The sequence below is a fragment of the Galeopterus variegatus genome, unplaced genomic scaffold (genome assembly GCF_000696425.1).
Source record: "Galeopterus variegatus unplaced genomic scaffold, G_variegatus-3.0.2 Scaffold235, whole genome shotgun sequence".
Taxonomy (NCBI): Eukaryota; Metazoa; Chordata; class Mammalia; order Dermoptera; family Cynocephalidae; genus Galeopterus; species Galeopterus variegatus.
Genome location: NW_007726346.1, coordinates 508,085 through 521,580, shown reverse-complemented (window position 1 = coordinate 521,580; position 13,496 = coordinate 508,085). Strand labels below are relative to the sequence as shown.

The following is a 13,496-nucleotide window of genomic DNA, read 5'->3' as shown; positions in this document are numbered from 1 at the left end:
TTCCTTATTTTTATATAGTTTAGTTATATTTATCTGATTTATTTTGGAAGAATTACTTACGTCTGTTTTACTTTAAATTTAATACCTAACAGTGTATGTAATATATCATTTCTTGTGTTATAAAAAATACAAAATTTTAAATGTCACATCAATTACAGAACCCATTTTCATATAAAATGTTCCATCGCTTTTGAGAGGCAGTTATAAGGTCAAGAGCATAGAATCTAGAACTAGACCACCAGAGTTATAAATTCAGCTCTACCAGTTTCTGCTGTGTAATATCAGACAAGTTATTTAACCAACATCTAAGTTTCCTCATCTCTAACATAGGGTAATATCACTTACCTATCTTATAAATTTGTAGTACGGAATAAATGAGTTAACATATAAAAAGTGTCTAGAATGGTACCTACAACATAATAAGCACTATAGATGTAATACCTATTATTCTATTACAAATAGTATTTCAAAGCTGATTAAATTGCTAATTAAGAGGCTACTGTCTTTATGACAATAGATTTAGAACTATTAGGAATGAATAAAAATATTTATTTTAAAAGTACATAATGAAGTCAGAGAATATTTTTAGTTCAATTAGTGGTTGAGATAGACACCATTCTCTAGGCAATACTTGTTCAAAATGGGGAAAAATTGAATTTTAATGGGGCCAATTGTTTGTCACAGATTATAGTCAGCTTTCTTGAACATTATTACTTTGCTAAGCCAAGACTTCTTAAGGGAAAATAAGAAACATCATATCCTGTTTACGTGTTTTGTCTCAGAAAGAGAACTTAGTGTCCTCCTCACACAAGGAGACATTCATTTCTAAAACAGTAGAATGTAATTAATTGCCTCTTGATTCAGTTCTTTTGATGAGGTCAGGACCTATCTTTAATTTACATGTAATGTTTTGATAAAGAAATTCAGTATCGCACCCACCAGGTTGACACATATTTTTCAATATTCAGTGAAAGAATTATATTGTACCTTAAATGAAAGAAAGAAAAGCCAATAAATAGATTTTGGTAGGACATGATTTATGACAGAAGTTCTACAAACTGTGTTCTTTGCCAAATAATTCCTTTCAAGTGCTATTTACTTTTTAGAATTATGTAATATCTCTTATTTTATGCCAGAAAAATAGCCAAGATATGAATTTGACATCACATGCATGGTGAGAGCATGGAAAGGATTCTGAGAATGCCATTTACTTCCATACAAAAGGTCACAGAATTAATTCTGCAAGTCAACATTTGAAACCAACTGGCTGAGAGCCTTGGATATTTGAAAAATTAGTGTGTGTGTGTTCAAAACGTACATGTGCATACACATCTAGTAAATGCTTTCACAAGGCAGAGAACACTGTGTCCACCCAATTTTACAATTGCCTTTTTAAGAGAGATCTTTGTAAGCCTGCCTGATCTTATAGGATCACTTAACCCAGCTGAGCCAGGAGAAAAATTGCTCTTGAATACTGAACTCTATGAATTAGTGAGTTACAAACTCTGACTCAAATGAATTACCAAATGATCCTCCTGGGACTCTTAAAAATTCAATACCTTCATATGCCTGTTCCCAAATTATGTCAATTGGACCCAACTCACCAAGAATAGTCACTGTAGAATATACAACATTATAACTTTATGTCTATGGTGTACATAAAAATGCCATTTTGGAGAATGTGGTTATATTTAGTAGAGTTGCTGGTTATTTTTATGTTAAAGCCTAAATAGTTTTTGTATGTGATTTAATTCAGCCATCTTTTGTGCCCACACTATAGAATTTGAAGAAGGGGTAAATGGGGATGTCTAGGGGTGATTGAATGTATTAATAGTAATTGATAACTAATACTTATTTGCTATGTGTCAAGCACCTGTCTAAGCACTTTACATGTACTAACTCATGTATTACTCACAGCAACTCTGGAGTCGGTTTATATTAGTCTGTTTTTGTTGCTTATAACAAAATACCTAAAACCAGGTAATTTATAAAGAAAAACAAAATTTATTGCTTACAGATTCTGAGGCTGGGAAGTCTCACATTGCAAGATGGTGGAAGCAGAGAGAGCAGAAAGAAAGCAAGAGAGACAGACTCTCCTCTTCTTTTAAAGCCCTCAGAACCACGCCCCTGACCACCATTTTTAATCCATTCACTACTGCATGGTCCTACAATCCAACCCCCCCCCCCCCCCCCCCCCCCCCCCCCCCCCCCCCCCCCCCCCCCCCCCCCCCCCCCCCCCCCCCCCCCCTTCAATTACCGTAATAGGATTTCCTACCCTCTTAACAGTCACAGTGGGGGCCAGGTTTCTAATACATAAAACTTAGAGGACACAATTCAAGCTTCAGGGAGTTTGGGGGGGACATAATTCAATCCATTACAAGGTACTATTATTATCTTCATTTTAGAGATGAGAAAACTTCAAAACTTCAATGGGGGGGGTAGTGTTGAAGTAATCAGCCTGGGTTCACAACGTGTAGATAAATTGATCCGCCTTGGGTGCTTACTAATACACTACAATTCAATGGGAATACTTTCAATAAAAGGGGCTGGCTAGAGAGTTCTCAGAAGAGAACGTCATTTCAATAAACCTGAGTTTGGATTTGGGCCTCTCTGGCTGAGGTCCAGGAACTATAAATTCTTGGTAATCCCTGAGGAGTTCTGGGTAATACACTTTTCTAACAAAACGTATTCAAGGGTGATGAATTATCTGGCATAAAATTACTAATGCTCTCTGGAAGTGGGAGGAAAAGCCTCTCTAATGGGCAGATTTCTGGTGTATGCCATCCAGATTACCCTCTGTGTGAAGCCAAATCAGAAGTTTGTTTGGTAAACATGGAATTATATCACGGATATTCTAGAAACCTATTTCCTGACCCAGATGAGGTCCGGAAAAATGCCCTAGTACCACAGCAGGGAACCTGACTCTAATAACTACATTTTCAAGTCCTTCAGATTCACCACTAAATACTGCCAGATGTTTACTGACAACTTCTTCAATGTAGTTACAAAAATGACTGAAAGTTGTCATATGGGATTGCTTCTCTGCACCATGCTTTTTCACATTTACAACTCCAATTCCCCTGATATACTTGCCTCTCAAATATTCTGTCTTTGTGATTCTGGGGAACATGTGCCTTTTGGCATTTGGTATTAATTTTATGGAACTCATTCTCAAATTTATTTTGGGGGGTCTCTTCTAGAAGAACAGACATTTTCTGAACATCCACAGCTCTCTCTAAAGGAATAAGTAAATAGATAAATAAATGTTGTATGATGTTTATTTATACAACAACCCCCCCCCCCAAAAAAAACAGCTGATCTATATAATTAGGGTATAGCTATTTTGTGGTAAATAACATACCTAAACTGGAGAAAATTTTATTTGAGCAGATGTTAGTCACTACCAAAGCAACATTGTTTCCCTGAATACAGAATATTATGTCATAAATTTTCCTTAAAAATAATTACTTTAAATTTTTTCAGATTGACATTAACACTTTCCTGCCCAATGGATCTCAAGAATTTTCCAATGGATGTACAGACATGTATAATGCAACTGGAAAGTTGTAAGTATGAATAGCTTACTTTTTCTGAATACTTCTGGAAATAGTAAAAATAAGCTTCTAATGACTTATATAGATTATTTTGTAGTCAATTTGGTCACATATTTACCAAATAGGCATGTAATCTTTCACTAGGTTTTGAAAGTAACAATATCTATCAACACATACATTCTATACCAGGAAAAAAACAAATTGAGAATCTAGAAATAACAGGTTTTACGCTTGAAATCAAATATATGTCTCTATATACATCATCAAAAGTGGAAAGGACAATAATTATTGAAAACAAACTACCATTACTTTAATGAGTGCTTACAATAGGCCAAGCATTCTCTATATGTTATTTCTTGTACTCACAATACAGATATTGTTATCCCCATGTTTTCAGATGTGAAAATAGTCACTGGGAGTGATTGACTATTGTGCCCCAACACAGATGGGGTGACGAGAAACCAGCTGGCTCCAAAGCCTATGCTTCTTCCATTAACTAATATTTATTATTTTAATGGTACTCTGCTGGGTATGCTATGTATGTTATCTCAGGTGGAAAAATAATTCTCACACTTGATTAGAGATTTATCCAAGCTTTCAAGTGCTTCTCTAAATTTCTTTTTTCAAAGTGGATCCATATGCATAACTGATTATTGTTAACACAGATGAAAATTTTAGGTTCTACTGTAGCCCTGAACTTATGTATAATATCATCTCTAAATTAATTGGCTTACAGTGAGTAATTGTATGCAAAAAGTAATTAATATGCAACCATTTTTCTTGTGACACTATGTTCTATCAGGGGGAGAAAAAGGTTCTGGTTTGACATATTCCTTGACAAAAATTTAAAGGTGGGTTTTCAGGCTTTGGGTCTCAGAGGTAAGGATCGTAGTGTGGTGGAAATGTCACTAGGTGGCATGTCTACCTTGTGTGGGAATGAGACCACCCTCCTCCCACCCTCCCACCATTTGTTTTTTTCTTAAGAAGTGGAAATACCTATTTCTCTGATAAGAACTCATTCTTACAAAATTTTATAAATTGTTTTTGTAAGTAGGTCTTAAATATTAAGTATACACATGGATAAAGTACTCAAGTAAATGAGAGGGAAATAAAATAATCTAAAATTTGGGCAGGTACTTAGCAATTGGCAGCACAGATTTTGAACTGCACTGTGAAGAAAGGGAATTTGAGGACAGGCTGATTATGTATCTTGGTTGCAAGATTAAGTACATGCTAGAGTAAAGAGGGAAAAAGTGCACAACAGACTACTGGTACCCCAATTACTAAGCCTGAATATTATTCAAAAGGTGGTGAAGAACTGTTCAAGATATAAGGAGCAAGAAAATTATTTACTCAGTACTTTGCCTCTTAAAGGTTGTTTTAGCCAAATGAACCAAGATTACTTAGGAAGTTTTCATAATATTCTAGAAAAAAATAGCAAGGAGGGGCAAGGGAAAATGATGTGCAAGGTAGAAACAATAGAGGTTGAAAGAAAGTGGATGTGAAGGCACCATGTGCAGGGGAGTCAGAGCTGAAGAGCTTAGAGTGACGGGATCATGCTAAAAGCATTAACAAAGAAAGGGAACACGGGACGAAAAGCAAGTGATGATGGGAATAGTGACAAATTCAATCTTAGTGTGTTTGAGATTTGGGAAATTCATGGCTAAAGCCAAAGGGAGAAGTTAGAACTGAAGATAAACTATTAAAAGCCATATACAGATTGGTTCAAGGAATCAGATAAAATAGCTGAAGAATAGAATGTACAGAGGAAAACAAAAACACAAACAAGAATAGACCCTTAAGAAATGCCTACATTTAGACATTGCTGGAAGCAATTCCAGACAAAGGGTTATCAGAGGTGGCAAATTAAAATCAGTAGTATTCTCTCTCAGAAAAGAAGAAACTATTGAGGAGATCTGTTTACCAGTATCAAAGGTTGCAAAGGAAAAAAAAAAATTAAAGGGGGGCTGGCCAGTTTGCTCAGGTAGTTGAAGCTCAGTGTTACAACACTGAGGTCAAGGGTTTGGATCCCCATTCCAGCCTCCTGCCACCCCGCAATGGTAGTTGAGAAAAGAACCATTGTTGCTGACAAAGACAAATGTGATTAGAATGATGAGAGTCAAAGCTGGATCCCAAAAAGTTTTTAAAATGTGGGCAATGAGAAAGTAGGAGCAGCGAGTGAAAGCTGATACTTCATGTATGTTAGTTATTAAAGAAAGATGGAAAAGAATACAGTACCTGAGGAATAGCGAGGTCACTGGGCTTCTTTTGTAGAATAGGGAAAGCTTTCTAGGGCTGTTTTGCAGGACGAAAGTGCTGACATAACAAGACTTTTCATGTGTCTGCCTTTCTTGGAACATTTCCAAAGCAATCTAAAACTCAGCGTGGGAAAAGAGCCTCTTGCCCACTTCCCCCTTGTGTCTTAATTCCTTTATCAGTAATGTGGATTGCCTCAGTGGATTGCCTTTAATATTTCTAGCATCAAACACTTCCTGCCCTCTTACTAGAAATTAATTGAGCTCACAATCAAGACATTGTTTATTAAACTCTTTTATCAGATGCTAAGAAAATCCTGTCAGGAGAAGCTACTTGAAGTCAAATTTCTTCAAGATGTTTTTCTTAAACTTTTTTAGGATAATTACCTATGTCTTTTTCTTTCTTTCTTTCTTTTTTAAATAGTGGTTTAAAATGACAAGTTAAAATATTTTAAACGGTTTAACCTACTGGAAAGTAAGAGCTGTAAGAAACCCAGTTTACACTTTTGAATGAAGTCTGACTGCAGAGGGGAAAAAGGAAAACAGTAATATTGAGGTGTGAAAAATAAGCAAAAAAAGAAACATAATTTAAGGCCTAAAGCCCTAATGGCCTGTACTGATCCAACTTCCTTAAATTCAATAAATGTTCAGTAAATGTATGTCAGTGCTCATGACTATTCTAAGTGGCCTGGGGAATGTTTCTTCATTTAAGCATCAGTTGAAAAATGTTTACCAAATACTAACATATTTGACATATTATGTTGGGTGACATAACAATAAATAAAGCACAAAAAGTTTCTGCTTTCAAGGATTTCAGAGATTAGTTGAAGAGCTATTTATGCAAACATAATTCAATTAAATATGATAAGCACAATCACAATAATATGTTGAACTTTCAAAAGAAGAGAACAGAATAAAGGTTACCAGGGTGGGAAAGGGGGAAGGATCGAGGGTAAGGAAAGAATTGGTAATGGCCAACAAAAAATGATTACATTATACAATGTGGAATATACTAATTATCCTTACTTGAGCATCATGTATTACACAAAGGAATTGATATTCAACTCTGTACCCCACAGATATGTAAAATCAACTGTTACAATATAAATATATAAATAGGTAGATAGATAGATAGATAGATAGATAGATAGATAGATAGATAGATAGATGATAGATAAATAGATAAATAAATAAGTAAATAAATTGAAGATAAGCACTTGGGAATGGCATACTGTTAGCACAAAGAAGAAAGTGACTAAGAGAAGAACAGAATTAAGAATATAAATAACTTACAAAAGGATATTTTGTCTAAAGAAGTAACCCCAAACACCCAAAAGTGTAAATTCATGACTTAAAATTAAAACCCTGGGTGATACAAAATTCCTAGTGTAGGAGAAAAGAAGTTATTGGGGAGAAGGCATATGCAAAGAGAATCCAGAAAAAAGAGAAATCTTGCATTACAAATGAATGAGAAAAACAAAAACAAGTATGAGTTATGCATAACAACAAAGAATAACAGTAGAATAAATAACTTTTAAGCCAGAATTAAAAATACTGATTTATCAAATGGAATGTGGAGAAAATTTTTCAAAAATAAAAATATAGAACTTCAAAATATACTACAAAGCTATCAAAACAGCATGATACTGACATGAAAACAGACACTTGGACCAACAGAATAGAATAGGAAGCCTAGAAATAAATACCATATCTACAGCCAGCTGATCTTTGACAAAGATGCCAAGAATATGCATTGGAGAAAAGACAGCCTCTTCAATAAATGGTACTGGGAAAACTGGATATCCACCTACAGAGGAAAAAAACTAGAACTCTATCTCTCATTATATACTAAAATCAACTCAAATGGATTAGAGACTTAAATTAAGACGTGAAACTATAACACTACTAGAAGAAAACATAGGGGAACCACTCCAAGACATTGCTCAAGGCATCGATTTTGTGGAGAAGACTTCTACATCACAGGCAACAAAAGCGAAAGTAGATACATGAGATTACATCAAACTTAAAAGCTTCTGCACCACAAAAGAAGCAATCAACAGAGTGAAGAGGCAACGAACAGAAGGGGAGAACATATTTGCAAACTATTCATCCAACCAGGGAATTAATATACAGAATATATAAGGAACTTAAACAACTCAACAGCAAAAAACCAAATAATCCAATTAAAAATGGGCAAATGATCTGAATAGACATTTCTCAAAAGAAGAAACACAAATGATGAAGAGATATGTGAAAAAATGCTCCACATCACTAATCATCAGGAAAATGCAAATCAAAACTAAAGTGAGATATCATCTTACCAAGTTAGAATGGCTATTATCAAATAACAAGCGCTGGCAAGGACGGGGAGAAAGGGGAACTCTTATATACGGTTGGTGGAAATGCAAATTAATACATCCATCATAGAAAACAGTATGGAAGTTCTTCAAAAGACTAAAAGTAGAATTACCATATTATCCAGAAATCTCACTTCTGGGTATTTATCCAAAGATAATTAGCAAACCAAAGAGATATCCGCACCCCATGTTTATTGCAGCACTATTCGCAACAGCCAAGATATGGAATCAACCTTGATGTCCATCACAGATAAGTGGATAAAGAAAATGTGGTGTATATATACACAATGGAATACTACTCATCCATGAAAAAGAATAAAATTTTGTCATTTGTGGCAACATGGATGAGCCTGGAAGACACTATGTTAAGTGAAGTAAGTCAGGCACAGAAAAATAAATACCACGCATTCTCACTCATATGTGGGAACTAAAAAAAATAAATAAATGAGTTGAACTTTTAAAAGTAGAATAGAATGTGGTTACTAGAGACTGGGAAGGGGTGAGGATAAGAAGTTGGCTAATGGACACAAAATTACAGCTAAATAAGAAAAATAAGTTCTAGTGATGTACAGGAGTGCTAGACAACTATAATTAAAAATAATTTATTGTATATTCTCAAACGTCTAGAAGAGAGGAAATCAAATGTTCTTATCACAAAGAAATGATAAAGTTTTGTGATGATGAATATGCTAATTACCCTGATTTGATGATTTCACATTGTATACATGTATTGAGATATAACTGTACCCCATAAATATGTACAATCAGTATGTTTCAATTAAAAAAACTTAAAAATCCCTTTAGAAATAAAAAATTTTTTTAATTCATTAAATGTATATACCACATTTTGTTTCTCCTTTCATCCATTGATGGACACCTTGGGTTGCTTCCACATTTTGGCTATTGTGAATAATACTGTTATGAACATGGATGTTCAAAATTTTTTTGAGACCATGCTTTCAATTCTTTTGGAGATACACCGAGAATTAAAATTGCTAGATCATATGGTACTTCATTTTCTAATGGTTTGAGGAACTGCTATATAGTTTTCTATGGCAGATGCACCATTTTATGCTATCACCATTTTCTTTCATCTGTATTCCAAAATTAACCTCATTTTTTTCAATCCCCACATTTTCCACCTAAACTAAATGGCCTTTCCAGAGCATATTTTTGCAAAACTTGGGTAGCACCTTCCCCAGAGATGACCCCAGTATCCAATTTCTAGAATCCCTTAAACTATGCAAAGCATTGACTGCTACCTACCTAACAGGAGGAATTCAGGAGAATGCCCTTAAATCCTTCATTAAGAAACTATACTAGCTATGTAAATCCATTAATTTTTCAGAGGCTCAGTTTTCTCCTTAAGGTAAGTGAGCTACATTAGACAACAGCAAAGGTCATCTCAACTCCATGATTTCATAAATTCTTTAAATATATAAGATCATAAATCTTGAAATTAATAATGTAGAATCCAGACACCATGGAATGTCCATAAAAGGATCAAGATGAAAGCAAAACAAAACAAGTAAACAAAAACAATATGAATTACCTGTAATGAGAATCAAGAGGAAAACCAGGCAAACTAGGAAACAAGAAAATGAAAGTAAAAAGGAATATGTGAACAAAAGTCTAGAGAAAATTATATATATATATATATATATATATATATATATATTTAAAAGGTACACAAGAGTGCTATTCAAGAGTTTAAATTAATAAATTGGTGAGATGGACAAATTAGAAGTGTTTTAATATACTAAAGGCTAAAACCCAGGAACTGTGAGTCATGATGACAATGGTGTAAATCACAATGGCTGTGGCTTTGGCAGCTTACTTTATACCTTTCCCTCTGGGGCAGCCATATTCATAGATCCCTTCCAATGGATTCTTACTGCTTGTGTGATGTATCCTGCTCACATTCCAGGAGAATGTGAATTCTCTAAGATATTTAGAGAATGCCTACTCAAATTTGCAAGCTCTCAGAAGTCCCAAATGACCTGTTTCTTCACATCATACCCCTCTTGTAGTCCCCAGTTCCTAGCAATTTGTTAATATCTCTGAGTTCTTCATCAGGGTAGAAAGGAAAATCCATATGAAGATCTGAAAAGAAAAGAAAAAAAAATCACCAAATTGTTAGCATTTGGCCGTAGTAAGGAGGATTCTTATCATTTCCAGTCACCGGCCTACTAAAAAACTGTCAATTAAAGGAATAATTATGTGTGACTCTATAAATAGCAAGGGTTTTCTATAATATGTCCTTTATATTTAAATATGATACAAATACACCATCAGTATAATTTACAATATTTTCTAGAAATAGTGATTTTTTTTTTCTAAGTCACCAATATTCTCACAAATTTTCTCAACATAGCTATTTTGGAACTGATGGAATGTATTTGAATAGTCTGGACAGAGAAAATTGTAAAAATTTCTCTGGATTTAGTTAAAATGCTTATTTATGGTTAAATCTTTATCTTCAACCTAATTACAACTGCTGTTGCGGTTATCCCCATTAGAAAATAGCCATAATATACCCTGTGGATGCAAAAACTGTTCCTGGACTTAGTTTTTCATATTTACCTGAAATAAATCAGCATATAATTAGCAATTTATGAATTATAACACAAAGGAAAATATCCAAATAATATAATTGAATTATGTAACAAATAATTTTGTTAAATATTTAACAAATATTAATTCTCTAAAGACAATTTGAGCTTCTGGCTCATTTATGATGAGAATTTAAGACTCAACATGACTTCAAATAGTAAATCTTTGGTACTTCTTGATGTGATGAATCCATCAAAAGGATATCACACTTGAAAACATATTAACTTAGGTAAAATTTTATTATTGCAATAGTTCTCACAACAGTGTATTAAGTCTCCTATAAACTTATTTTTTTGGAATTATCTCTGACTTTGCTATGTAATTTGATTATTGAGGGGAAAACAGAATGATACGGAGTTGCACACTTCCAATTACTTGGATATTTTTCTGCACAAATGCCATTTTCATTTTAGGCATACTTATTTATAAGCTTTGGTTGCATGTAAAATGTCAGCTGTCTTTTGCCTTGTTTGGTAATATTCTTCCTTGTTTACATTTTTAATAATAATTTTTAAAAATAGTAATTATAAGTGTTATGAGAGATCCGAAAGAAATAATATGGCTTCATATACATGTCAAATTATAAAATAATAAATAATTTATAGTAACATCTGTATTTCAGTCAAGGCTAACCGACATCAGTTTTTATCTGACTGTGTATTAAGTGAGAATTTTAATGTTTGACATCTGTCCATTACCATGCTGATTACCTTCTCTCAAGCACTTCAATGAATGTATTGCAGTGTTAGACATTCTATGATGTTTCACCCTAAATAAAAATTGTACAGAAAGTATTTAATTTTATTCTCTGATGTTTAAGCTACCTGATATATGCTAAAATTTTTAATTTTATAGCATTAAGAATAGTATTTCATAATGACACTCTTCAAATGCTTCCAAAAATAAGAATCTGAAGTGGATCTTCTTGCTAATACCCTGTAGGACTTTCTTCTGTAGGATTAGCCTAGGTTTGGGTTTTTGTAAATGAGTAGTGTACTGAAATGTCAGGCATCAAAAACCCTGAGACCAGTCAGAGATTATTCTAGTGCCTTCTTATTCTCTTTTCAAAACATTACACAACTTTTAGATACTGCCAAACTGATTTGGCTCACAGTGTCTGTTTGTTATGATTTGGGGCCTGTGAATTGAATTGATTATTTCAAAATGTGAGCAGTTCTGAACCTCCAATATTCTGGGAGGCCGACACAGAATGTTTTCCCACAAACCAAAGTTTATTACAGAGAAGTAGTCAGGCAGAGCCCTCTTATAACCATGGCAGAAGTCCAACCAGTCGCAATGCCTTTTCCTCATTAACATGGGTTCAGGGTCAAGTCTTTTGCTGATTTTTAATCGAGATTTCTTACAAGAACTTTAAACACTGTATGTTCAATGTACGGCAATTTTATGTAGTTTTCAGAAATTTGAACAAGGTTATGGTGTGACTGTCATGGAAGGAGAGCAGTTTGGAGTCACTAATTATATGCCCACTGTTATCCCAAGAGGAAAAAAAAAGGAAAAGCTTAAATCTATGATATATATTAAGTGTCTCGGTTTTTCAAGAGAAATTTAACCAAGGTACTTGTAAGATAACAGTTATGGGTCAGTTATACCAGAGAGTTTTAGAGAAGGAGTAATTGCTGGGAAGATACTTAATTTAGCAGACTTGTAATTTAAATGAAATTACATGTAACACCCTGATTTACGGTAAGAGTATTCAAATTAAATGCACAAATTATAAGTAAAAATGTTTTAGTTAAATACATTTTGACATAGCAGTTGTTCCTTGTCAGGTCAATAAAATTTACTTGAGTAATATTTCTCCTAGCAATAGACAGCATGTGCCAAGAGTGAACATTTTTTTTCCTTTTGTTTTTTTAAATTCCAGCAGCTGATCAAGAACATAAGTATTTGCAAACTGGGTCAAACTAGAAACTCTCTCTCTCTCTCTCTTTCCTAAAAAACTTTCGAGATAGCTGGGCCAAATTCTATTCTGGTTTAATTTTAAAATGAAACGTGAATCTAAAATTTATTAATAAATCCCTAAACTCATTTTGAACTTAAATATATTCTCAGCCTACATTCTCCCTTTGAATAAGCACTTCTTTTATATACTACCCACTGTGTAAAGTATTGCACAGTAACTCTTTTCTCTTGTGTAGTCTTTGAAGCCATTTTAAGCTACCAGATTGATGTTAAAATGTGATAATACAATAAATTTGAAAGATGTTTTCAAAATTAAATTAACATGTTTGTACTAAAAAATTTGAAGAATAGAAACTGAAAACAAACAAAAATGAATGCATTAGTCTCAACTCACAATCCTCCTGACGAGCATTACCCACTTTTAAGTTTGCGTCATTTCCAGTTTTCTTTTACTCCCTTTCTTTTTCTCTTTTTCTCTTTCTCATATAAAAGCATATATGCATATATATGTATATATGTGTGAATATACACACACATTACATGTATGATTATAAGCAAAAAACATGTCAAGCAAAATGTTTTTAAATTTTTTTGTATTAAACTCATATTAACATTGCCATTTTACTTCAGATTTAAGGGGGTTTTTTTTAATGTGATGGGTGTAAAATTGTATGTTATTGTATTCATCACCTTTAGGCTGAGTTTTCTTTCTCCTGCATACTTAGAAACCACTACTGCTTCTTCTGTAAATTTTCTTTTTTTTTTTTTTTTTTTTTCCTTTTTGAGACCGGCCG

The 13,496-nt window shown here is 33.6% G+C and overlaps 1 protein-coding gene across 2 annotated transcripts in view; it reads left to right on the top strand.

The window, feature by feature from the left end:
• GLRA3 (glycine receptor, alpha 3) overlaps nt 1-13,496 on the top strand; it is a 165,523-nt gene that overhangs the window by 104,240 nt on the left and 47,787 nt on the right. For both annotated transcript variants that reach the window (XM_008566334.1, XM_008566335.1), the window contains exon 5: nt 3,484-3,566. In XM_008566334.1, the coding sequence (XP_008564556.1) occupies nt 3,484-3,566 (83 nt within the window). The remainder of the gene's footprint in view (nt 1-3,483; nt 3,567-13,496) is intronic.